Consider the following 27171-nt stretch of genomic DNA (forward strand, 5'->3'; position numbering starts at 1 on the left):
TGCAGAGGGTCTCCTGCCCACTGGCCTCCTGCTTTGTCAAGGCCCTCACTCTCTACCAGCTCTGCCAACCCTTGGTCTCTGACCCAGCCAGCACCTGAGGGGTGCCTGCTGCACACCTTGACCCTAGCAATGCCCTGTCCAAGCAAGGACTCCCTGACCATGTGCCACATGAAGGCCAAGCAGGAACTTGGGAGCCCCTCACACACACCCAGCCCCAAAATCTGCCACCCAGAGCTTCCCTTCCTGCTGTCTGCGCCAGCCCCACCTGAGCTCACTGGACCTAGCAGGGGGTGGGGCCTCCTGCTGTCAGGGCCACGGTGCAGAGCCCGCCCGGAGGGGAGGGGAGAGGGCGGGCAAGCTGCTCTTAAGGCAGGTCTGGAGGTGAACTGGCGCCTCTCCTGACTCCTCACCTGGACTGTGAGTCGTCTTGATCCAGTGGTGAATGCAACAGCCTGCCCACCTGTGGACACCAGGTAGGTGCCTTTATTCTTTAAGAACAGAAGCACTGAGCAGCTTTACTGGTGGCCCTGACTCATTTAACCATTCAATTTTTTTTTTTTTTTTTTTTTTGAAACGGAGTCTTGCTCTGTGGCACAGCCTGGAGTGCAGTGACACGATCTCAGCTCACTGCAACCTCCACCTCCCAGGTTCAAACAATTCTCCCGCCTCAGCCTCCTGAGTAGCTGGGATTGCAGGCAGGTGCCACCACGCCCAGCTAATTTTTGTATGTTAAGTAGAGACAGGGTTTCACCATGTTGACCAGGCTGGTCTTGAACTCCTGACCTCAGGTGATCCTCCTGCCTTGGCCTCCCAAAGTGCTGGGATTACAGGCGTGAGCCACTGCACCTGGCCTCATTAAACCTTTTGTCCTCAGCTTCTCCACTTCTCAGGGCTCAGAGCAAAGGTGGGAGAAATGGGGTAGAGGATGTGGACAAGACAGAGATGATCTCAGGATTGCAGACTGCAGAGTTCAGCACTTTAGGGGAACTAAACCTGTGCCCCTTGGTGAAGAGATGGGAGAGCTGAGGGCAGGGAGGAAAAAAGGCTTGCCTGAGGTCATGGAAAGGGACTGAACATGGAACCCAGGCCTCCTGCCTCCCAGTGCTCCGGGAGCTCTCTGGGCCCTTCAGAGGTAGGCAGGAATGGGAGGTGGGTGGCTGGCCTTCACTGTCCCTACAGGTCCCTGCCTGCTACCCACATCCTGCGTCACCAGGTCTGGGTGGGACGGATGGGAAGATCAGGAGCCAGTTTTCAAAAATAGGGGGCGCAGTGGGGATTGGGCTGAGGCAAAGTGCTTTTGGGGAGACTCAGGCTTCACCCTTGCCCCACCCTCTCCCTTCACCGACCTGGGCTCATAGGGAGAGAGTAAGGAGAAGAGATTGACAATGACAGGGAAGAGGGGATTTACCAAGTTACCATGACTCCCCAGAGCCCTTGGGGACTAAGAGATCTGAGTCAGAATCGGAAGCTGGAGCAGGTGGGGGGCACCTATAAATGGGGCAGAAAAGGCTGGAGCCCTCCTTACCGCCACCCCTCCTCCCCATGCATCCCAACCACACAGAGCCCTGGGCCCAGAGTCTCTTCCCACCACTTACAGCAAGAAAGAGCAAGTTACAGAAGGGGACAGCGTTCAGGAATACAGGGCTAAGACGGAGCCCTGCCCTGGGACATCCAAGGGCCAGGCAGAGCCTTGAAAGAAGCCTAAAGAGGAGCGTAGGAGCTGCTGCTCACCCTTTGCTCAGCTCTAGGTCTGTCCCTCTTGGTTCCAGAATCCCAGAAGGGGCAGCGGTGGACAGGGGTCTTAAATCTGTGAAGCAGCCACAGAGGCTAAAAGTGTGGGACCGTGGAGCAGGACGACCTGGGTTCAAACCTCAATTCGCATTCGGGTTGCATGACCTTGGGCAGATTCCTCCACCTCTCCAACCCTGCGGCAGTAGTACCCTCCTCAGAGAACTGTTGAGAGCATTCGAAGTGTTCGGTATCATATTCCCATCATACAGATGGAACGACTGAGGTCTGCCCAGAGAGGAAAGGACGCTTGCCCAGCGTGGCACAAAAGCTGTGTCCAAATTAGTAAGCAGGTATCCTGGGTCCCGGTCGTGAGGGGACACACAGCCCTACTTGAGCTCTGCAAAGTCAGCGGCCCCCACCTCCTCTGCAGGGCACAGCCAGAACACCCTGCAGGGAGCGCCCAGATCCTGTCCCAACAAACCCAGGCCACTTGGAGCTTCTGTGGAAAAAGCTGAGGTTCCGGCTTTGTGTCCTCAGCTGTCCCGGGAAGGAGGGAGCACAGAGGCGGGCTCCCTTCCACTGCCATTTATAGACAACTTCCCGTGCCTGGAATGCCCCGCCCCCTGCAGGACCTGGCCAAGGCAAAGTCTGGCATCAGACCTACCGGAGCCGCAGGGGTGAGGAGAGGCAGGAGAGGGGGAAGGGGGCGTGGCTTTCCTCGGGAAACCCGTGTGACCTTCATCCAATCATGCCGCGGCTCTAGACCCCAGGAGTCCCTCTGCGCTTGAATTCCATGTGTCGCAAGGAAGTAAGATTCCAAAATCCCATACCTGGGTTTGAATCCCAGCTCCAACATTTTTCTTGATGTGAAGCATGTTTCTTGACCTCTCCGAGTCTCAGTATCTTGATCTGTAAAATGGACTGACAACTCAAAATAAGTCCGGGCATAGTGGCTCACACCTGTAATTCTATCACCTTAGGAGGCTGAGGAAAGAGGATCACTTGAGTCCAGGAGTTCAAGACCACCTCCAGCAACAAAGTGGGACCCTGTTTCTACAAAAAATTCGCCGGGTGTAGTGGCACAGGCCTGTAGTCCCAGCTACTTGTGAGGGTGAGCTGGGAGAATAATTTGAGCCCCAGGAGGTCAAGGCTGCAGTGAGCCATGACTGTGCCATGCATTCTAGCCTATGCAACAGAGCAAGACCCTGTCTAAAGAAAAAAAAAAAAGAGGACTGACAATAGGGGTGCAGTGCTTCCTAGAGCTGCAAGAGGGGTTGAGTTACCAAGTGTGTAAACCACCTAGCACATGGTCAGTGCCCAATAAATGGAAGCTACTATTACGAGAGTGTTATACTCCTTAAGTCCTTATTTCTAAGGACGATTTAGAATTGCCCAAGTACCTTCACAAGGAGCACCTCCCTGGCTCCGTAACACTCTCTGGGAGGGCGCAGGGCAGGAATCCTCATTCCCATCTCACAGATGAGGAAACTCAGGATCAGAGTCACACCATAAGGAGCTACTTGAGCTGCAAGTCAAATCTAAATCTTCAGCTCCCAGAGTCTACTTTCTCTTCTCCCAGGCTAGTCTCAGATTCCTTTTCCGGGGCTAAGGGCTGACTCCTAAGCAGGATGTAAAGGAGGCATCTTGGCCATGAGGGGAAAGAGAGCTGGGGAGTGTTGCTGGTGCTGGGGGCAGCAAAGCTCAGAGCACGTAGTGGGAGTGCAACCAGCAGGTCCCAGCTCTGTCAGGTTTTCCTGGCAGCCTCATTCCCAGAACCTCTTACCTCCTGCCAAGTCCCACCTGCAAGAAACTAGCATGTGGCATTAAAGCTGGACAATGGAAAGCACTTTTCACAGGAAGGAAAATGAGGAGGTTGAGATATCGCTTTCCCAAATGAGCCCCAAGGAAATGAATATCATCTGATGATATCACTCCCCCGCTCAAAACTTTTCAGAGGCTCCCTGTTACCCTCAGGGTTGAGCTGGCAGTCCTGAGCCCAGCCTGCTTCCCCCGCCCCATCTCCTCCATCCATCCCAGGTGCTCAATAGTGTCTTGCAAGCCTCCTTGCTGGCCAGACTCTTGCACAGATGGTCCCCTCTGCTTTATTTGTTTGTTTGTGGAGAAGCAGAGTCTCACACTGTTGCCCAGGCTCAAGTGCATTGGCTCGATCTCAGCTCACTGTAACCTCTGCCTCCCAGGCAATTCTCCTTCCCCAGACTCCTGAGTAGCTGGAATTACAGGCATGCACCACCATGCCAGCTGATTTTATATTTTTGGTAGAGATGGGGTTTCACCTTGTTGGCCAGGCTGGGCTCGAACTCCTAACCTCAAGGGATCCGCCCACCTTGACCACCCAAAGTGCTGGGATTACAGATATGAGCTACCATGCCTGGCCCACCCCCCTCTATTTTAAACCTTCCCCTGCCTCCTCATCCCTACCTTGCCCAGCTGCCTCTTGTTTTTCCTTCTTATCCCCTTTGCATGTTGCTTCCTCCAGGAAGGCCTCCCTAACCTCCCCGCTAAACTAGGAAAGTCCACTGCCCCTCCCCTCCTCCCTCATGACTCTCCTTACAGGTGTTCACCCACTTACTTGTCTGTTTCACCAACAGGCTTAAGTGCAGGCGCTCAGACATCAGGCAGCCTGGGGCCCAGTCTTTCTATGACATTTGTTAGCAGTGTGACTCTTGGGCAAGTTACCTACCTCTCTGTGCCTCAATTCTCTCACTGTAAAATGGGATAATAATACCTACCTTATACAGTTGTTAGGAGGATTTTTAAAGGCTTTATGTAAAAATACCAGAGCTTATGTGCTTAATAATTACTCAGCAAACATTAGGTAGTATTTACTTAATAAACACACCTGGGATGTAGTAGATACTCAATACACATCTACTGAGGTTATTTTATTCAATGATCCCTTACATAATGCTTATTATGTGCCAGGCACTGTTCTAAGCACATTGCAAATATTAACTTGTTTTATAGACAGAGAAGTCAATTAACTTGCCCAAGGTTAAACAGCTTGTAGGTGGTGGAACCGGCGCAAACCCAGGTGGTCTGGCTCCAGTATTCATGCTTTTTTAATTTTCTTTTTTTTTTTTTTTTAAACAGAGTTTTGCTGTTGTTGCCCAATCCAGAGTACGATGGCACAATCTCAGCCTCTGGCTCCTGGGTTCAAGTGATTCTCCTGCCTCAGCCTCCCAAGTAGCTGAGATTACAGGCATGTGCCACCACGCCTGGCTAATTTTGTATTTTTTATAGATACGGGGTTTCTCCACGTTGGCCAGACTGGTCTCAATCTCCCAACCTCAAGTGATCCACCCGCCTCAGCCTCCCAAAGTGCTGGGATTACAGACGTGAGCCACCACACCCAGCAGCATCCATGCTTTTAAATGAATGAATAAATTGGCCCTTGTATGGAGGGTGGGGAGGCAGGGGCTTCACCTACAGAAGTTACTCCGTTCCCACTCTTGGACTCTTGCAGATCCTGGGAGCTCCTGGTTGGCAAGTGAGATCTATGGGATGTCAGTGAAGCTGGTTGAAAACCAGAGGTAAACCACAGAGGTCACCACCCCCACCATGTCCCAGGTGATGTCCAACCCACTGCTGGCAGGAAGCCACACTGTCAGCTTGGCACCTCGTGATGAGCCCAGGAAGTCCCTGCACCCAGCACCCAGCCCCAGCCTGCCACCCCAGTGTTCTTACTACACCACAGAAGGCTGGGGAGCCCAGGCCCTGATGGCCCCCATGCCCTGCATGGGGCCCCCTGGCCGACTCCAGCAAGCCCCACAGGCAGAGGCCAAAGCCACCTGCTTCCTGCCATCCCCTGGTGAGCAAGCCTTGGGGACCCCAGAGGATCTTGACTCCTACATTGACTTCTCACTGGAAAGCCTCAATCAGATGATCCTGGAACTGGACCCCACATTCCAGCTGCTTCCCCCAGGGACTGGGGGCCCCCAGGCTGAGCTGACCCAGAGCACCGCATCAATGAGAGAGAAGGAGGGACCTGAAGCCTTGGGTAAGGATTTGGGGTGCAGTACCAGGAGGGGGGCTTGGTGCCAGACCTCAGGAGGAAGAAGGACTTTCCTATGTACCGAGAAGGGGACAATGTCCTGTTGGGAAATGCCATGCAAACCTAACCACATTACCAACCCCTCTGTTTTCTGTGCTACACAAAAGGCATAAATACAAGTTTCCCTCACTAGCCCATTCTATTTGGTTCCTGAGTTTGGAAAATGATAGATCCCTATTTTGTATGATTTTATGAGGACTTAAATAAGCTACTATAGAAAGTGTTTTGTGCAGGCCGGGCACAGTGGTTCACACCTGTAATCCCAGCACTTTGGGAGGCTGAGGCTGGTGGATCACAAGGTCAGGAGTTTGAGACCAGCCTGGCCAAGATGGTGAAATCCCGTCTCTACCAAAAATACAAAAATTAGCCAGGCACTGTGGCAGGTGCCTGTAATCCCAGCTACTTGGGAGGCTAAGGCAGGAGAATTGTTTGAACCCAGGAGATGGAGGTTACAGTGAGCCAAGATCGTGCCACTGCACTTTAGCCTGGCCAACAGAGCAAGACTCCATCTCAAAAGAAAAGAAAAAGAAAGTGTTTTGTATAGTGCCATGCCCATAAGGAAAAGCTCAGTAAATGTGAATCCTTGACCCCCACTGCCCTAGGGTGTCTCACGTCAGAGCCTAACCTGAGCCCCCCTGAAATTTTGGTAGGATCACTATCTGGACTTCTGTCCTTGTTTAGAGGAGTATCTCTTTGGAGAGGCCACACTGGAAATGGTAGGATTGGGTAAGGACCTGGTAGTGTTCAAGCGATGGTATGCTGGTGAATGTTTACCTGGCTCCCTGGTTGGGGAGCAGGGGCAGAAGGAGCTGATTTGAAGCTTCTGCCCATTTCCACATTGTAAATTCTCCCACCATGGCCTATTTCAGGCTACCAACATGATATCACTGAATGAGGAGCTAGAGACACATGCAGTAGCAGGCTATGACACAGCATTGCCACTACACCGACACAACAGACATAGAGAACCTCGAGAGTGCAGATAATAGTACCCTGTAGTGAAATAATTGGGATGTGACGAACTTTGAGTATTTACTACCTTTGTGTTTAACGTAAGTTACTTCATTGTAAGTGTGTGTAATTATTCATAATGGCTGAGTTTAGTAACCAGCTGGACAAAATCCTGAAAATTTAACAACCAGCTCTTAACCAGCTGATGCAAGCCAATTCCAGTGCACCACCGAGTCCAAAGGAACCTGGAAATTCCCACATCTGGCTTCAGTTTCCTGAACAAAGACTTTCAAGTATTCTCTGAGGATGAGGGTCAAGGAGCTGCCCCATTAGGTTGGAACACTGAGGCCTCCAAGGCTTTAAACTACCAGCAAGGGTGACGGGGTGCATGATTAGGATAGAGATAGGAGCCATAAGATCTTCCACTTATTGGACACGTATTATATATCAGGCAGTGTGCCGAGCACTTTGTGTAGAATCCTCAATCCTCTCAATCCACTCCCTGAGTTAAATTTTTTTTTTTCTTTTTTCTTTTTTCTTTTTTGTGACAGAGTCTCTCTCTGTCACCCAGGCTGGAGTACAACAGCACAATCTCAGCTCAGGCTAACCCCGGGTTCAAGAGATTCTCCTGCTTCAGCCTCCCCAGTAGATGAGATTACAGACTCCTGCCACCACACCCAACTGATTTTTGTGTTTTTAGTAGAGACAGTCTAGGCTGGTCTCAAACTCCTAGGCTCAAGTGATCCACCTGCCTTGGCCTCCCAAAGTGCTGGGATTACAGACATGAGCCGCTGTGCCCAGCCGCATATTTTACCTCCATTTTGCGCATGAGAAAGCTGGGGCTGCTGGGGTTGAGTGAGGAGGCAGTCTAGCCTAATGGTTGGCGTCGGGCAGAGCATCCACAAGCTCCTTGCTACACTGCTTTGTGCTGCAGCTTCCTCATCTGAGAAATGGAGGTAATGAGGGTTCTTACCTCAAAGGTGTTACGGGGGTTGAAAGAAATTATATTTGTTGGCTGCTTACCACAAATCCTGGCACACTACAAGCCATGATAAATGGTAGCTGTTTTCATTAAACATTAGGGGTTGCATGTCAGGCCAGCCCCAGGGTAGGTTTAGGCTCGGGGTGGAGGCCAGCTCGGCACCCAGGCCCTCTGGCATGCTGGGTTCCTGGGCTCCTGGGCTCCTGCCTGCTCTGCCCCCTCCCGCCAAGTACTGCCTGCCAGGCCTGTTAAAGAAACCGTCCCTCAAGGGTCTTCCTGTTTCTTAATGCCAGTCATGGGCACATCACTGCAGGAAAGGTGTCTTGGGCCTAATTACTGTTGGCAGGAGCAAGCACAGGGTTTTACCATGCATAGCCCAAGGCAGGCTTTCCACATGTCCAAGGCCGGCTGGGCCAAAACCAGTCCCTGTGGAACATCCACACACATTGGATGGGGGTTGGTGACAACTGGGCCCTTCCTCCATGGAAGGGGCTCATGATCAGCTTGGGGCTGATGGCGTGGATCCGCATCCACAGATGCCCTGGGCACCACATGCCACTGTGGACATGTATCCACACAACTCTGGGGAACAGGGAACGCAAGGCAGGCCCTGGCCAGAGGGTCCTAAGGAAGCTGCCTTGCTGTGCCCCGGCCCCTTCTGATGGAGAAAAAAAAAAAAAAAAAACCCTTCCTCTAACCTCTGCCTGGACACCTCCAATGCCTGGGAGCTCACGACCCCCTAAGACTGCCCAGCCAGGTCAGCTCCCCATTGGGAAGTTCTCCACCATCACTAAGAATAACAGGTACCTGCACCCAAAATCCTCCCTGCAGACCCTGCTACTGGTGACCAAGCTCTCACTGGCCCATAGCGGCGCAAGTAACTCTGAGCAACCTGGTGAGTTCTCTTACCTCTAAATGTATTCAGAGTGGAGAATGCTCTGCCATTTTATAATCTCATCCTTCCTAGGATTGGGCTATTCAAGGAAAGACATTCTGACATTACCGTGCTAGGACATGTTTACTGTTCCTCTTCGTCCTAACTTGGCAAAATTTAAAAATTAAACATTAGCAATTCTATATTATTGACTTTTCCCCTAAATATATATAGATTTTTTTTCTGAGACAGGGTCTTGTTGTGTTGCCCGGGCTGGAGTACAGCGTTGTGATCGTAGCTCACTGCAGCCTTGAGCGCCTAGGCTCAAGCAGTCCTCCCACCTCAGCCTCCCCAGCAGCTGGGACTACAGGCACATGTCACCATTCCTGGTTAATTTCTTTCTTTTTTTTTTTTTCCTGGTGGGTGATAGAGTCAACAGTTTCAAGCGATTCTCATACCTCAGCTTCCTGAGTAGCTGGGATTACAGGTGCCCGCCACCATGCCCAGCTAATTTTTTTGTATTTTTAGTACAGACAGGGGTTTCACCATGTTGGCCATGCTGGTCTCGAACTCCTGACCTCAAGTGATTCTCCTGGTTCAGCCAAAACGCTGGGATTACAGGCATGAGCCACCACACCCGGCCAACCTGGCTAATTTTTAAACTTTTTGTAGAGATGGAGTCTCGCCACATTGCCCAGGCTACCTCAAGCAATTCTCCTTCTCAGCCTCCCAAAGTTCTGGGATTACAGACAGTGAGCCACATTGCCCAGCCCAGACTTAAAAAAAAAACAGAACAAAACAAAAAACTAGTCCATGTACCAGCCTGGCCAACATGGTGAAAACTCAACTCTACCAAAAATACAAAAATTATCTGGGTGTGATGGCACACACCTGTACACACCTGTAGTCCCAGCTACTTGGGAGGCTGAGGTGGGAGAATCACTTGAGCCTGGGAGGTGGAGTGTGCAATGAGCCGAGATCCTGCCACTGTAATCCAGCCTATGCAAAAGAGTGAGAACCTGTCACAAAAAAAAAAAAAAAAAAAAAAAAAAGAGAGAGAGAGTTCATGTAATATATGATCCCAGTGTATGCCTTTGAAGGGAACAGTGGAAACCTCCTTTGACAGCTGAGGAAACTGGGGCTCAGGGTGGGTATGTGGTGGTTCACAGTCACACAGCCAGGGAGAGATAGGTCAGGCCCCGAATCCCAACCTACTGGGCTCCGTAGGAACTCTTTCTCTCTTTCTAAAATCTAGTCTTCTGCCCGCTGGGGCATCACGGAATCCATCCATTTCGAGGCAGCCTACAGGCTCCTCTTCTGAGACCCGACCTCCCAGGCACTTCACAAACCTTCCCCAGGTTCCCTGTACCTGCCTTCTTTTAAACATGCCCTGGGGGTCCCCATCCCACAGGGAACGTGGTTCCTAGAAGCAAACACTATATCCATTTCTTTATCCTCTCCACCACCCCACCCGTCTTTGGAACAGGCCCACACTCATTTTCCAGTAATTTCTGCCAGGCAAGGCTGTTTACCAGCCCCAAGTGAAGGGCATTTAATAACTGTCTCTCCACCCCCCACCCACATGCCCTCCCTCCACCCACCTGCCCACCTGGGGCTGGCGCCGGCACCCACCCAGCACTGCTCAGACTTGCCCCACAGGCCAGTAAACAGCCACTGCACCCCCGCAAAGAGTGGAGGGCCCCAACCCCACGCCCCAGCCATACTCACCTCGGGACAGCAGCGGGAGGTGAGTACGGGGCTCCTTCCTCCCCTACAGCTCTCCTTACTCTGCGCCCCCAGCAAGGTCCCTGGTGGAAGTTTAGATGACCCAGTGAGTAGGGAACCCAGAGCTTCATCAGGCCAAGAGAATCTCCCCAAAGCAGCCAAGCACCTTCTCACAGGGCAAGGCCTTGGAACAGGGTCCCAAGGAGCCTCTCCTCATCCTGAAAGAAGCAGTCCCCAAACAGAGCACAGCAACACTCCCTGGCTGTGCAGCATCGATAACTCACTTCACCTCTCTGAGCCTTGATTTCTCATCTGTGATATCAGCATAATAATATTCCCTACTTCAATAGCGTTGTCATGAGGGTTATACAAGCAACGTGTTCATATTGGTCCTGGCACACAGCACTCAATACTAGCCTTTATGAAACATGGTTGTACACTAACCGTTAGCTCCACCCCCACTCTGCTCCAAGCCTCAGTTTCCTCCTCTGTAAATAATACCTGCCCTGCCTGAGGGCTGTTATGAGGTTCAGAGGAGATTATGGTTGTAAACACTATAAAGTCCTATAAATATTGAAGTTGGCTGACGCGGTGGCTCACGCCTGCAATCCCAGCACTTTGGGAAGCCGAGGCGGGTGGATCGCCTGAGGTCAGGAGTTTGAGACCAGTCTGGCCAACATAGTGAAACCCCGTCTCTACTAAGAATACAAAAAATTAGCCAGGCATGGTAGTGGGCACCTGTAATCCCATCTACTTGGGAGGCTGAGGCAGGAGACTCAATTAAACCCAGGAAGCAGAGGTTGCAGTGAGCTGACATCATGCCACTGCACTCCAGCCTGGGCAACAAGAGTGAGACTCCATCTCAAAAAGAGAAAGAAAAAAAAAAAGCATTGAAGTTGTGCTTTCCAGCCTTCCAGAAGAATCCAACCCATTCTCCATTTGGCCAATACTGCCCCCTAAAAGCAGGCAGGTAAGAAATGCTCCTTTCTCAAGGTCGCCTTGGGCAGGCTCCAGGCTATTTTATTTCATCCTCATCACAACCTTGCAAGACTGGTTTTAGATCCTTACTTTTCAGATAAGGAAACTGAGGCTCAGAGAGGTTAGGAAAGTTACAAGTGCCCTTGGCTGAAAAACCACAAAGCCAGGACTCACCCCAGGCTTGTCTGGCTACAAAGCCAGGCTCTTCCTCCACCTGCTAAGCAGCAAGCCCCGGTCAGCTGCCAGCCCTTGCTCATCTGATGTAATCCCCCACCCCCACTGTGGCCCAAGCAGGCTCAGACAGAGGCAGTCACCGTGAGCAGGGCCAGATGGCCCTACCCAGGAGCAGGCTGGGGCAGGCTGGGGCTCCACAGTCGTAAAGGGGAGGAACAGTACATGTGCCAGGGCCCCAGGCAGGTGGGAGCTGAGGGTGCACGTTCTCCCCAATTTCCCCAGCCTCCATCCCAGGAAGCCAGAGGCAAGACACACTCTCAAGAAAGGAGCAGCTCGTTAACCCCCACTTTCCTCCAGCTTTGCTGGAATAGCACCAAGGACCATTCCCCTCCCCCAGGTCAGGAGGATGGGTGTCCATTGAGCAGGGCAGCCCACTCCAAGCCTGACCTCGGGAGAGGAAGAAGGCCTCAGAATCCCAAGAGTCCTGGGTGCCACCACTGGGGAGTGGAAAGAGTGCTGGAGTGAGTCAGCAGCCTGGGGGGTGAGTTGCTTGACCCTGTGCTAGAAGCCCCAGGAGACCCACAGCTCAAGAATGCAGCAAGCCCTGCGCTCTAGGAGTGCCTGCTCCAAAGCAGGATTCACAAACTCCGCTGCGTTTTCACATGCCCTGGGTGGCCGTGCTAAAGAGCAGATTCTATTTCTGTAGAGGTGGAGCGTGGGTAATGTGGTCCTGCTGGGCCATTCATGGTCTACTGGACACACCTGAAAAACTGGAAAACAAACAAAACTGAGGCCTGGGTTCACCCCCTGGAGGGTCTAATCCAATTGGCATGAGGTGCAGCCTGGGGTGATTCCAGTGTGTAACCAAGCTTGAGAATCCCTGCTTTCATTGCAGGTACAAGAAACAACCATCACTTTCTTTTTATTTATTCATTTTTTTTTTTTGGAGATGGAGTTTCGCTCTTGTCACCCAGGCTGGAGTGCAGTGGCACAATCTCGGCTCACTGCAACCTCTGCCTCCCAGGTTCAAGCAATTCTCATGCCTCAGCCTCCCAAATAGCTTGGATTACAGGCGCCTGGCTAGTTTTTGCATTTTGGTAGAGATGGGGTTTCGCCAGGTTAGCCAGGCTGGTCTTGAACTCCTGTTCTCAGGTGACCCAGCCACCTCAGCCTCCCAAAGTACTGGGATTACAGGCGTGAGCCATCTCACCTGGCCTCAGAAAAACCACTTTCACTCGCCCTGAGTAGCAGAGGCATCAGAAAGTGTCACTGGTACAGCCCATCAAGTGGTCATTTCAACGTAGAAACAGGGCACAGACAAGGGAGAGGGTTGCCCCGTTTGTAAGCACCTGCACTGTGCCAGGAGCAGTGCTGCCTGTGCGAATTCCACCTCATCATTTCTGTAACACCAAGAGGCTGGATGCAGTTGTCCCACTTTACAGGTGTGGAACTGAGGCCCTGAGTAGTGAAGTCTTTTGGCCAAACTCTCAGAGGATAAGTGGCAGAGCCAGGTCTGAAGCCTGGGTCTATCTGATTCCAGGACCTGGGTTCTCTACTGCATCTCCATACCCAAGGGAAGTTGTCACAGGGAGGGGGACTTTGGAACTGGGTCCTGAAGGCGGAGTTGGGCTCTCCTCTCTGGGCCTCAGTTTCTCATCACTATAAAAGAGGAAAGACAGGATGACCTTGGGGACCCTTCCAGTGTTTCTGTTCTGAGTCTGGGCTCCTGGGTTTCACCAGTGCTCTGCTTTTCTTCCCAAAGATATAAAGTACATCGAGGTGACCTCCGCCAGATCCAGGAGCCACGATGGCCCCCAGCGCTGCTCCAGCCCCTCTGTCACCCCACCCTTCGGCTCCCCTCGAAGTGGTGGCCTCCTCCTTTCCAGAGATGTCCCCCGAGAGACCCGAAGCAGCAGTGAGAGCCTCATCTTCTCTGGGAACCAGGGCAGGGGGCACCAACGCCCTCTGACCCCCTCAGAGGGTCTCTCCCCTCAACCCCCAAATTCCCCCAGCATCTCCATCCCTTGCATGGGGAGCAAGACCTCAAGCCCCCATGGCTTGGGCTCCCCACTGGTGGCTTCTCCAAGATTGGAGAAGAGGCTTGGAGGCCTGGCCCCACAGCGGGGCAGCAGGGTCTCTGTGCTGTCAGCCAGCCCATTGTCTGATGTCAGCTATACGTTTGGAAGGTAGGTTCTATAGCTTCTAACACTGCACACACAACACACACACACACAGGCACATGCGCACACACTCCCTAAAATCATTGAAAGGCACCCTGCTTTGTCTGAGCAGAATCTGGGCATGCACCAAAAGCAAAATTGAATGTTCGCTTTCACAGCCATTCAGATCTCAAGCTGTCCTCAAGTATTGAGAATACAATTCAATATAGAAAGCCTTGACTTATATATCCCTGTTGGGAAAAGAGCTGTTGCTTTCATGAGGCTCATCTATATCCTTTCCAGCCCTCAGACAACCCATCTCAGGGAAGAGTTTTTCTAAACCCCAAAACACAAGGCTATAAACAGAATCGGGGGGCCTGAGATGAACCATTTAGGAATAAAAAGGCTCCTTTCTGTTTGTTGCTGGCAAAACCTAGCAAAAGAGGGAGGCAGCCTTGCCTGGACATTACTTACAATCCCAGCTGAGTTCTCTATAGACCTCACAGCAGAACTGCAAGCACGTGCACACCCATCCTGCCCCAGGAAGACAGAATCCCAGGACTCTGCCTCCCATTCCACCGCCAAAGTCACTGGCCAAGGAAGTCCCTGGCACAGAGGCTGGGGATTCCATAGCCATGCCCATTGGCATGGGCCTCTGAACTCAGGGAGAAGTCTAGCTGGATGTGAAGCTGGCCTCCTCCTGCAGCTGGGGAGTTTCCTCTGCATCAGCTGCGGTGTGTTCCAGCATCGCTCCAGCCCATCTGCAGGGCTCCTGGGAGTCATGGGGGCCTGGGAGGTCCTGATGTGACAGCTCAGTCAGGATGGCCAGGCTGGGAAGGCAGAGGAAGGGTGGGCTAGCCTATGCCCAAGGCCTGCAGGGTCAGCTCACTGGCTACTTTAAGTGGCCCAAGACCCTGCCATCCAGGCACATTTCTGTATCCTTACCATCCCTTGAGGATCACATAGGTGTGCACTTTGCTCTGGGCTGTGGAGGGTGGGGTAGGCAGTGTTCTATTTGGCCAAAGCCACAGGAACCCAAATCACTAGATCAGAGCCTGGCTCTAGCCCTGAGCCACCTGCTGCCCTAACACCCTGTCTGACTCTCTGCTGCAGCAGCCAGTCCCTCCTGCACTCCAGCATCTCCAGCCATCAGTCACCTTCCAGATCCTTGGAAAGTCCTGCCAGCTCTTCCTCCAGCCTCCACAGCCTTGGCTCAGTGTCCCTTTGTACGAGACCTAGTGACTTCCAGGCTCCCAGAAACCCCACCCTAACCATGGGCCAACCCAGATCACCCAACTCTCCACCACTGGCCAAAGAACATGCCAGCAGTTGCCCCCCATCCATCACCAACTCCATGGTGGACATACCCATTGTGCTGATCAATGGCTACCCAGAACCAGGGTCTTCTCCACCCCAGCGGATCCCAGGACACCAGGGCTCTGTCCGACCTGGAGCAGCTTCTCCCAGGAACCCCTGTCCAGCCACCAGAAGTCACAGCCAGACCCTGTCAGATGCCCCCTTCACCACGTGCCCAGAGGGTATGTCATAAGCCAATATTTCAAGCAATGTAAGGTTTGGCTCGGGGGAATAGACAAAGTGCCAGTGGGTTTCTGCAACAGCCAGACAACACGTTTATTGAGCAACTACTGTGTGTCCAGCACTCTGCCAGGTATTGAGGACACACACAGAGGGACACAGTCTAGAAAGAGAGACAAAAACAAATCATCACAGTAGGGTTGGACAAATGCGGAGATAAAGTGATATTCTCAGTCACACGGGCCAGAGCAGAAGGAGTGATTATTTCAGTCTGGAGAACAGAGGAGGTGACATCCAAGCTGGATCTGGGAAGTGGATCAGAATTTTGTGGCCAGAGAAGGAGAGGAAAGGCATTCCCAGCAGAGAGAGCAGGGGACCCACAGTCATGAAGGTGTAGAAGCACATGGCATGTTTAGGAAATGCCGATATGTTGGGTGCAGGTTCAGGTCATTGAGAGTAATTTGAAACCAGGTTGTGAAAGGCCTTAAATGCCAAGCTAAAAAAAAGAAGGAATTTGCCTTGGGGAACCATCAGAGAGCTTCCTGCAGGAGAGTGATGGGGTCAGAGGTGCAAGCTCAATGGATCACCCTGGCCTGCACGGCAGATGGATAGCAGGGGCCTGAACCGGGGTGGGGCAGAGGGGGTGGAGGAGAGAGGACAGAGCCAGGCGACCCTCAGGATGTGCTTGATGACTAACCCAGGGAAAGCGAGAAGGCGAGTCGGTTCTGACTGACGTTAGTGGATGACGAGAACACAGAGAGGGTGGATGGGGTAATAGAGACAACGCATTCCAATTCAGACAGCTGAAAACCACAAAACAACAAACACCCTCCTTCCCGGAGTCTGAGACCACAGCTGCCCAAGGAGAAAAAAATCAACCAGAATTTATAGCAGTAAACACAGAAGCTAAGCTCTAGCACCCTCAGGATGCCTCTCCCATGAGCAGAGTCCTCTCCCAACCCCAGTTCGCTCTCCCTTGGCCACCCAGGGCTTCTCAGTACCCACTTGGCCATGACACTCACAGGCATCAAGGCAACTCCAGGGGGGTGTGAAATGTTTACTGTAGCCCACTGCTCACTCCCACTCAGGAAGCCATGTGGATGCAAGCAGAGAAAATGACACTTCCGGCATGCTTTTGCATCTGCCCTGATGGCTTTCCTAGGACAGATCATTTGCAGATTTTAGTATTTTTTTTAATGAGTTACTTAGTAACTGGTCACAACAATCGTTTTTTGTTTTTTGGTTCTTCTTTATTTGTTGTTGTTGTTGTTGTTGTTTTGAGATGGAGTCTCGCTCTGTTACCCAGGCTGCAGTGCAGTGGCGTGATCTCAGCTCACTGCAACCTCCACCTCCTGGGTTCAAGAAATTCTCCCATCTCAGCCTCCTGAGTAGCTAGGACTGCAGGTACGTGCCACCATGCCCAGCTAATTTTTGTATATTTACAAATATACAAAAGAGATGGGGTTTCACCATGTTGATCAGGCCTCAAACTCCCAACCTTGAGATCCACCCATCTTGGCCTCCCAAAGTTCTGGGATTACAGGCACGAGCCACCGCACCTAGCTAGCTTCAACACTCCTTTTCAAGATGCCAAGGTTTACAGTCACTGCTCTCTGCCTTAGGGACCCAGGGAAATGGGCATTTTGGCATCTCAAAGAGCACATTTACTTAGCCTAGTGATATTGCCATCCTGCTTTGGTGATGTCCCATAGTGTCACTAACTACCCCCAGATCTATCAAATTCTGCAAAATATTCTCAGAACAAAATTCATGTTAATTTCATAGGCACTGGAACGTTAAAGACCCTCCGAGGTGGTTTAGTCCACCTGGTCCCCTCTGGGCTTCAGTTGTCCCAGATCAGAGTCAAGACCCAAGCCCCCACCTCCCAGGGGCGTGCTTTTCTGCCCAGATCTGCTGTTTTCCTCTCCTTCATGGTTTCTGCCATTTTCTTTTCCAAGCTGAATATACCCCTAAGGAATTCTTAAGATTATGAAGCCAGAGGAGAATGTGATATCAAACCTGATGCATCTGAGAATTCCTTGTTTATCTCTTATTTCAGTTCTCACCAAGGGACTCAATATTAGATTTGAGAAATCATTTTTCCTTAAACTGAGGTTGTATCTATTCATTTTTCACTCATTACCAAGGATACAAGGGTGCTTCTGAGTTCCAGATGCACCAAACCCTGGCATCCTTCTGTTTGATTTTCCCTCTCGTAGGCAGTTTGGAAATACAATGGGGTTAGGGTCTGGGATGGTGGTTGAATGAGACCTTGGAGCAAAAGAGTAGGGAAGGGTCTCCAGGCTTCTCTGGTGCACATCCCTCAGATCCCCTCTGTACAGCCTACAGCATCCCCCTTCTCTGTCTATCTCCAGGTCCCGTCGGGGACATGCAGCCCACCATGAAGTTCGTGATGGACACATCTAAATACTGGTTTAAGCCAAGCATCACCCGAGAGCAAGGTAAAAGGAAGCATGAGTGACCCCAGAATCAGGTCTGGGTCTTGCACATTGCATCAGGCAGAGCCCTGGGTCACAGTTAAGGAAAGGGAAGTAGTGGGTCCAGGGAAGCAAGCAGGGGGTAGGGGTCCGCTGACCTCATGACCTCCCGAGGAAGTAGCAACCACAGCAAGAATGGTGGAGATTTGACAGTAGAAAGACCTTCCTGGGGACAAAAGGTGACTCTGCCACATCTGCTCTGTGAAGACCCTACGGGGCTAGGGACAGAGGGTGTCCAGGTGGGGCAGTGTCCGTCTCTGACTCAAAGATTGTTCCAGCAATCGAGCTGCTAAGGAAGGAGAAGCCAGGGGCTTTTGTCATAAGGGACAGCTCTTCATACCGAGGCTCCTTCGGCCTGGCCCTGAAGGTGCAGGAGGCCCCCAAATCTGCCCAGAACCAACCAGGTATGCATCTGTCTCTGTGCTCACTCAAGGCCTCATTGAGGCAGCGGGCTATGCTAGGTTCCAGCTGGCTCTGCCACTAGCTTTCAGGGTGAGCTGGCGCCAGTCTTATAATAGCTCCTGGGAGAAGTGTCCACCCCAGTATTCCCCTGGATGCCCTCCAGCCCTGAGGCACCCTGAAAAACGCCTTTCACAGCAAGCCTGAGTGCTTCTGCCTTCCCAAACGCCCCCAGTTTTCCCTGCCTTTTCCTTCTCATGGTGGGAGAGAAGGAGGGGGTCCCAGCCCCCTCTAGGCTGCTCTCTTTGGAGTCAAACCCGATTCGTTTCCAGAGAACCTAATGTATGATTACACAGGTGTGTGCTAGCTCATCTCATGGGTGATAGCTCATCACGTGTGTGTACTAGCTCAGCACACGTGTGTGTGCTTGCTTCTCATATGCTTTCCCATGGTCTCCCATGCTCATTTGATCACTTAGCAAACATCTATGGGTCATCCACCACACACCAGACCCTGTATGAGGTGGCAGGGATACAGAGGAATCAGACGCAGCTGTCACCTCACTAGGGAGACAGACGAAAACTGGTGATTACAGTACCAGGTACCTGGGTCATAGGCCTCACTCAAACCCCAGGATCGTACCCTCTTATTTAATGGATGAGGTAACAGAGGCTCCCAGAGTTACTTAATGACCCCAGAGCAATTAAGTGGTAAAGGGAGGATGATGCACCCAGTCTTGTGTTCTTGTCAGTGTGCCTCACTGTCACAATTAGAAAGTGACATCCGGGGAGGGTGTTGCTTATAAAGGACCACTTGCAAGAGGCAATGAGCCCAGACTGAGAAGGATGCTGTGCGCTGGTGGAAAGGAGTCAGAAGATCACTGTTTGCCCCTCTTCCCCCTGGGGACCAGCCTGGCTCCAGCAGAGATGACCTGGTGGGCAAGGGGAGACAGAAGCAGACCAAAGGGTCCATTTTTAGCTAAACAATAATTAAGAAGTGTCCTTGCCAGCCACAGCGGCTCATGCCTGTAACCCCAACACTTTGGGAGTCCGAGGCAGAGGATCATTGAGCCCAGAAGTCTGAGATCAGCTTGAGCCACATGGCAAAACCCCATTTCTATGAAAACTACAGAAATTACCCAGGTGTGGTGGAGCACACCTGTAGTCCCAGCTACTTGGGAGACTGAGGCAGGAGAATCGCTTGAACCCAGGAGGGCGTTGAGGCTGAAGTGAGCCATGATCACACCACTGCACTCCTGCCTGGACCACAGAATAAGACCCTGTCTCAAAAAATATATATACCTAGGCCTCTTGGTGTCTCACACCTGTAATCCCAGCATTTTGAGAGGCCAAGGCAGGAGAACCGCTTGAGCTCAGGAGTTCGAGACCAGCCTGAGCAATATAGTGAGAATTTGTCTCTACAAAAAAAAGCCAGACATGGTGGGGCACACCTGTAGTCCCAGCTACTTAGGAAGCTGAGGTGGGAGGATTCCTTGAGCCCAGGAGGTTGAAGCTGCAGTGAGCTGAGATTGCGCCACTGTAGTCCAGCTTAAGAGACAGAGGGAGACCCTGTCTGAAAAAAGAAAAGAAAAGGAAAAAACCGTGATAACTTTTGACCAAGAGAACGATTTCCTCACCCCATCCCCAAAAAAAGAGAAGAAGAGAAAGGTTTCTTGAAGCGGGGGAGGCTGAATCCAGGAGCCTTTGAGCAGACGTGTTGGTACCTCTTCTGTGGGAGAAAGAGGCAGGGGATGGACAGGTGGAATTTCTTTTTTTTTTTGGGGGGGGGTAAGACCAAGTCTCACCACTCTGTCACCCAGGCTAAGTAGCCGGGACTACAGGCATGTACCACCATGCCTGGCTTTTTTTTTTTTTTTTTTTTTTTTGTATTTTTGGTAGAGACAGGGTTTTACCATGTCAGTCAGGCTGGCCTCAAACTCCTGACCTCAAGTGATCCTCCTACCTTAGCCTCGCAAAGTGCTGTGAGTGACTGAGCCTGGCCACAAGGCAGAATTTCTTTTCTTTTCTTTTTTTGAGATGGAGTTTTGCTCTGGAGTACAATGGCATGATCTCGGCCCACCACAACCTCTGCCTCCTGGGTTCAAGCAATTCTCCTGCCTCAGCCTCTTGAGTAGCTGGGATTACAGGCATGTGCCACCACACCTGGCTAATTTTATATTTTTAGTAGAGACGAGGTTTCTCCATGTTGGCCAGGCTGGTCTTGAACTCCCGATCTCAGGTGACCCGCCCACCTCAGCCTCCCAGAGTGCTGGGATTATAGACGTGAGCCACAGCACCCCACCACAAGGTGGACTTTCTATCCGAATGCACTCTCTTCTTTCTCTGTCCAGGCGAGGACAGCAATGACCTTATCCGACACTTCCTCATCGAGTCTTCCGCCAAAGGAGTGCATCTCAAAGGAGCAGATGAGGAGCCCTATTTTGGTGAGACTCCCCAGCCTCCAGGCTCCCTGAGGACAGGGGGCCAGTGAAGCCTCCGTCTTGTGCTGTGCGGGGGAGCCCGGCTCATTTGGGGCTGCTTGCTTCCCTTCAGGGAGCCTCTCTGCCTTCGTGTGCCAGCATTCCATCATGGCCCTGGCCCTGCCCTGCAAACTCGCCATCCCGCAGAAAGGTGGGTCTGGACCCCAAAGAGGCAATGCCAAGGTGGGGGACCTGTTCGTTCTCACTAGAAATGGTCTCTACTTCTTCCTTGTTTGTGGATTGTTTTAGTGTCACGGTTAAAACTACATGCACAGGCCGGGCATGGTGGCTCACGCCTATAATCCCAGCACTTTGAGAGGCTGAGGTGGGTGGATCACAAAGGTTAGGAGTTCAAGACCAGCCTGGCCAAGATGGTGAAACCCCAATTCTACTAAAAATACAAAAATCAGCCAGGCATGCATGGTGGCAGGCACCTGTAATCCCAGCTACTCGGGAGGCTGAGGCAGAGAATTGCTTGAACCCAGGAGGCAGAGGTTGCAGTGAGCTGAGATCATACCACTGCACTCCAGTTTGGGCAACAGAGCAAGACTCCATCTCAAAAAAAAAAAACTGTATGCACTGGAGTCACTCAACATCTCCACTTCCTAGCTGTGAAAATGTGAGAATGTTGACCTCTCTGAGCCCCAGCTTCCTCATCTATAAAATGGGGGCAATCATCATCCTACCTACTTATAGAATTGCTGTGCAGACTCAATGGGATAGCTTGAGCAAGGCCCTTAGCACAATGCCAGGCATAAAATGGATGTTGGATAAATCGCAGCCTGCTTTGAGAGGATAAAAGAGCTTCAATCCAACAGTTTGGAGAGGTTTTGTCTTTCCAAGTCCAAAATTTGTTGAGCGCTCACTCACCCATTCATGCTTCGCTACAACCTTGTGAGTAGACTTTGCTGTTATCATCGACATGGTGAAACCCGTCTCTACTAAAACTAAAAAAATCAGCCGGCCATGGTGGTGAGCGCTTATATCCCAGCCACTCTGGAGGCTGAGGCAGGAGAATCAGCCTTCTGAGTAGCTGGGATTATAGGCGCTCACCACCAAGCCTGGCTAATTTCTTGTATTTTTAGTAGAGACGGGGTTTCACCATAACAGCTCCTGCCCTATGCCCTGAGCCTGGGAGGTGGAGGTTGCAGTGAGCCAAGACTGCGCCACTGCACTCCAGGCTGGGCGACAGAGCAAGACTACATGTGGGAAAAAAAACAACAACAACAACAAAAGAAAGAAAGAAAGAAAAGAAAGGAAAATGAGCGTTCTAGATGTTAAGTAATTTGCCCAAAGGTCCACAGAGTCAGACCCTGAACTCAGATCAGCATGCCCTATCCAGAGCGTGCCGCCGGTGGGCAGCTCGGATGGAACAGCTCATCTCAGAGGTGTGCAGGAGAAGCTCAAGAAAGGCAGTTTCTGGGAAGGGCATAGACAACAAGGTCACAGCAGCTATCTGGGAGGTGGGGGGCAAGGAGGGGAAGGAGAGATAAAAGTCTTGCAAACTAAGCATTTAGGGAGCCCAAGGTGGCCCGTTTGCCTAATTACGGTAATCACACCTGGTTTGAGTCACTTCCTGGAGGTGGGGGCAGAGGTGAGAGATCTTCAAAGGGATTAACAGGCCTGTTCCTGTGAGAGGGTCCATTCACTCCACCCCTGCCCTTTTGGCGGCCTATTGCTTTGTTTGGCTCAGAACTGGGAGGTGCAGACGCGGCCTCGGACTCTGCAGACAGCCCAACCTCCTGCCAGAAGAAAACTGTGGGTGAGTGGTACAGGCCGTTAGGCGCCAAGCTTGGCTGTGCCCGGAGAGGGCACCTCCCAACCCTTCACACACGCACGCACGCACACACGCACAGGCCCACACATGTTTTCCATCTCAGCTTTGTTTCTGCATCTTTAACAAGGTGCCACACCCCCCTCCCCCACCATCCCTGTAAAACAGAAGATGAGAGGCTGCAGGCACCTGGCCATCAGGGAAGTGGGGCGGGGTGGGGGGTGGCAGAAATTGCACTCCCTCCTGCACACACACAGGCACGTGCAGATGTGCTAGTGTCTCTCTGTGTCTGCAGAACCTACCCTGGAGGTGGTCTCTGGCCTGGGATCCTCTGCGGGGTGTGGGTCTGAGTCCCGGAGCCTTCACCCTGGGAAAGGTCCCTGGCCCACACTCCCAGAGGTCAGCACAGATCAGCACTTGTCTCAGTGACAGCTCCTGCCCTATGCCCTGAGCACAAACTCTTCACCTCCCCATTCTTGTCTTCTGTCCCCATGATTGTCAATGAGCCAAGACCTCCAGGATAGAGGTGTGGGGAGGAGGGCAGCCATTAAGTGTGGACAGAAGGACATTTTCCTGGGCACTCCTACACACAGGGCAACTTCCCCTCCCCTGCCCCATGCTGGAGGGCCAGGGACCAGGGTGATGCAAAGCCACCAAAGATCCCAAAGTCCTCTGGGATTGGCCTCAAACTGTGGTCATGCACGCACCCATTTCCTGTTGGGTGGCTCTAAGAGGAGCTCCACTAGATTCCTGAAGAGGAGACTCAGCCCCTCCCCCGCTCTGGGCAGAGGGAGGATCTGGGCCTCGGTCAGTGGCCCCAGCATGGTATCTGCTTTCCACAGGCTGCCACACCCTGTACCTGAGTTCGGTGAGCGTGGAGACACTGACTGGAGCCCTGGCTGTGCAGAAGGCCATCTCTACCACCTTTGAGAGGGACATCCTCCCCACGCCCACCGTGGTCCACTTCAAAGTTACAGAGCAGGGCATCACCCTGACCGATGTCCAGAGGAAGTAAGAGCCTCCCCTTGTGCTGGGGCTTCGGGGCTGGCGGAGTAGAGCCGGAGGGGATAGCTGAGACAGCCATGAATCAGGGATGAAGGTGGAGTTCAAGGTCCTGGTGACCCAGTAGGGCCAGTGATGTGCTGAGTGACTCCAGGTAACTTCCCTGCCTTCTCCAGGCCTCGCTCCACTGCCAAAGCCCCTGTTCATTGTGATTGATGAATATGGAGTTAACTAGTATTCATCAGTGCTGATTATGCCTGCACCCATTGCTGGAATATCTTCCCTAGGCCAGACTCGGGCTGACCACGGGACCCAGAGAGGAATGACATCATTCCTTCCCTGGGCTCGGGCTCTCACAGTCTAACAGGAGCCTGATCCAGCGCTGGGCACTTTACAGGGAGAAACAAGAGATGACCAAGACATAATTCATGTCCTCAAAGAGTTAAGGGCCACAAGAAAGTTAAATAGTGTGGTAGCGGTGTGATAGAAAAGCCCAGAGTGTGAGACACAGGTAGATATGCTCCATGAGAGGAGAGAGGCAGGAGCGGGGCACCCGGGCCCCACGGTGGCAAAGGCCATAGTGGCCGTCGAGGTCTAACTCAGAGACTTCTTGGAGGACAGGACACCTAAGCTTGGGGGTACAAGAGCTGACGGAGGCAGGGTGACACTGGGACAGGCTCTCACCACTTCCCTTCTCTCCCCACCTCCTCGAAGGGTGTTTTTCCGGCGACATTACCCACTCACCACCCTCCGCTTCTGTGGTATGGACCCTGAGCAACGGAAGTAAGTTCAAGGCTGAGCTAAACTCAGAAGGCCGTCCAGGGCCCAGCTGCCCACCAAGGTCTCCTGCCGACTCTGGGACTGGGATCCCAGAGACAGCCTGTGAACCGCAAGGGGTCAGGGCAACAGAATGAGGGCCGGGTGGGGCGTGGTGGGGCATGATGGGGTGTGGTGGGGCGGGGATGCAGCTGGCCAGTCCCTCCTGCTGCACCTCCCATGTCCTGTGGCATGGAGTGAAGCCTCATTACTCGGTATCATGTTCTTTTCCACAGGTGGCAGAAGTACTGCAAGCCCTCCTGGTAAGACCTTCCTGTCTACTCTGTCACCAAAGACAGGTCCTTGTCTCAGGGCCCCAAACCCAACATGGGGAGGGAATTAGAGTAGGAAAGAGGCCCCATTCTGTCTTTAATAGTTCAAGGTATTGATGCACAGTCCCTGGTCCACCAGGAGCACCCATCTGATGGGAGAGACTTTGCCCTCAGAGCACCTCTGGGCTGATGGGGGCCATGTGAGCCTGGGCGCCCTCAATCTTCTGCAAGGGATACATGCTCCAACTTCAGGGAGCCTCAATCTATTGGAATGTCACAGTCTGATGATCAAGATGCTCTCAGGAATCTTCCACTCTAACAGGGAACGCACAGGTCCTCTTCTCAAGGAGCCCCCATTCAAAACAAAGGAAACCCAGTGAAGTCAGAAATCTCCCGGTCTGAAGGGAGAGGCACCTCCTTCCTCAGGGAGCCCCATCATAAGGAGGTGCTGGAGCAAACTGGCTGAGGGAGGGGTAAGGAGGAATGAAATGCAGGCTGAGGGCCCCCACCATCCCCTTCCCATCAGCCTGATGCCTCCCTGGGTCCCACCCCTCACTCAGACTACTGTCTTCTACCAGGATCTTTGGGTTTGTGGCCAAAAGCCAGACAGAGCCTCAGGAGAACGTGTGCCACCTCTTTGCGGAGTATGACACGGTCCAGCCAGCCTCGAAGGTCATCAGCCTGGTGACTGCTCTGCTGCAGGATGCAGAAAAGATGTAGGGGAGGGACTGCCTGTGCACCTGCCTGATGCCTCCAGGGGCTCGCTCAGGAGCCCTCCTTTACCCCCTGAATTGGTGTGGCTTGTGGCCATATTGGATTGGCATCAATTCAGTTGGGATTGGCATCAAGTTGACACCCTGGAACCTGCTGTGGCCTTCAGCAGTCACCATCATCCAAACCCCCTGGGCTTCAGTTTCCTCAACCATAGAAGAAGACCAATAGACAAAATCAGCTGTTCTCAGATGCTGGCAGGCATCCTGATGAATGAACATGCTCCTCCTTGATTCTGAAGCATGCCCACATCTGAGGACCCCACCATGAAAATAACCTCTGAGAACCCTCTGACTCCATCGACCTGGGCTCTGTGGACACAATAGTCTGAGCGAGAGACCTGCGACCCTGTTTCATTGCAGACAGCAGGTGCCTGGTGGTGACCCACGGGGCTCCAGGCCTGCAGCTGGTGATGGTCAAGGATTGACCACGAAACAGGAATAGATAGACTCTATTTCCTTCCATATCTGTTTCATTCCCAACTTTCTGGATGGCTTTTTGGATCCACCCAGCCAGGATGCTGCAGGCCAAGCTGGGTGTGGTATTTAGGGCAGCTCAGCTGGGGAACGTGCCCCCATGATCAGAGGAGACACAGCTGTCCTGCACCCCCTTGCAGATGAGTATCACCCCACCTTTTTTTTCCATATGTTTTTTAGATGGAGTCTTGCTCTGTTGCCCAGGCTGGAGTGCAGTAGCGTGATCTCAGCTCACTTCAACCTCCGCCTTCCAGGTTCAAGCGATTCTCCCGCCTCAACCTCCCAAGTAGCAGGGATTATAGGCAGTGCCACCACACCTGGCTAATTTTGTATTTTAAGTAGAGACAGGGATTCACCACCTCGGCCAGGCTGGTCTTAAATTCCTGACCTCAGATGATCCACCCACCTCGGCCTCCCAAAGTGCTGGGATTACAGGCATGAGCCACTGCATCTGGCCTCTTTCCGTTTTTTGATAGGTGAGTATTCCAAATCCAGTGTCATGTCTGCCCTAATGTTGCATATTAGGAAGTTGGGGCAGAGATAAGGGCCATCTTTCTGTGGTTCTGCCGCAGCTCCAGTCTTACTGAGCCCTCCTTCAACCCAGGCTACAACACACAAACACACACACACACACACACACACACACACACACGCCCCCTCTACTGCTATGTGGCGTCAACCAGCCTCACAGCCACATGGGGACAGCAGAGAGTCAAGAATGCAAAGAGGCCACCTCTCTGAGGCTTGGAGAAGCTGGGCTGTTTCCCACCCCCACCCCACTCCCAACCAGCCTCCAGAAGCTGGAACCATTTCTCTCGCAGGCCTGAGTTCCTAAAGAAACCACACTACCGGAGTGGAAGGGAAAGTCAGGGAAGAAGCCCACTCCTGCTCTATGAGGAGCAAGTGTGGGTCCCTTCCCAGCGGCCAGCCCTGCCAAAGCTGCATTATCTTTGGCCAAGGTTGGGCCTGAGGTTATGATTTCAGCCCTGGGCCTGTCGGGGAGGCTGAGCCCAGCCCACCCAGCCTGTGGTCGGGAACTCCCCTGCCGACAAAGTCTGCAGAACGTGAGATGAGGTTCTCAAGGTCACAGCGCCCAGTCCCAGCCTCGGGGCTGGCAGAGGCCCCCGTATACTACTGTACTGCTCCTATCGTGAAAAATAAAGTGTTAGTCTTTGCAAAACAGTAGGTTCTGAGGCAGTCGTGGCTGTGACCTGGGAGATGGAGACCTGAACAGAGAAGGGGTCCTGACTTGGGAGGGCGTGGCTGCATCTTAGGGGTGACCGGGTGTGCCACACTCCCTGGCACACACCTGGCAACGCCACTCCAGGCTCAGCACGCTTCCACTTCTAAACCATTGCTTCAGCCACTCTGTGTTCCCAACACACCCAACACGCTTGTTCTTTCTTCGTCACCCCTTTGCTGCCACTCTGCCAGGGAAACAGAAGGCTTGTGATTTTCCAGGGCCCAAAGTGAGGGTGTATGGTACCCCAATGGACTCCAAG

General features: G+C 52.5%; 1 protein-coding gene across 5 annotated transcripts; it reads left to right on the forward strand.

Annotated features, from left to right (window-relative positions):
• Positions 1-391: 391 nt before the first annotated feature.
• On the forward strand, positions 392-26851 carry TNS4 (tensin 4). Of its 5 annotated transcripts, none has more exons than XM_035300586.3 (14): positions 392-473; positions 2269-2408; positions 5216-5749; positions 13250-13673; positions 14760-15184; positions 17558-17644; positions 17959-18084; positions 20430-20522; positions 20632-20709; positions 22252-22320; positions 23175-23343; positions 24049-24117; positions 24387-24413; positions 25001-26851. In XM_035300586.3, exons 3-14 carry the CDS (start codon positions 5311-5313, stop codon positions 25140-25142), a joined length of 2148 nt encoding a protein of 715 aa, XP_035156477.2. In that variant the 5' UTR covers positions 392-473; positions 2269-2408; positions 5216-5310; the 3' UTR covers positions 25143-26851. The 5 variants fall into 5 exon arrangements, with proteins under 5 accessions (XP_035156477.2, XP_054112043.2, XP_008995778.3 ...); XM_054256068.2 differs by lacking the exon at positions 2269-2408 and adding an exon at positions 4993-5087; XM_008997530.4 differs by lacking the exon at positions 2269-2408.
• The last annotated feature ends 320 nt before the right edge of the window (positions 26852-27171 follow it).

This window comes from Callithrix jacchus, chromosome 5, assembly GCF_049354715.1.
Source record: "Callithrix jacchus isolate 240 chromosome 5, calJac240_pri, whole genome shotgun sequence".
NCBI classification, from domain to species: Eukaryota; Metazoa; Chordata; class Mammalia; order Primates; family Cebidae; genus Callithrix; species Callithrix jacchus.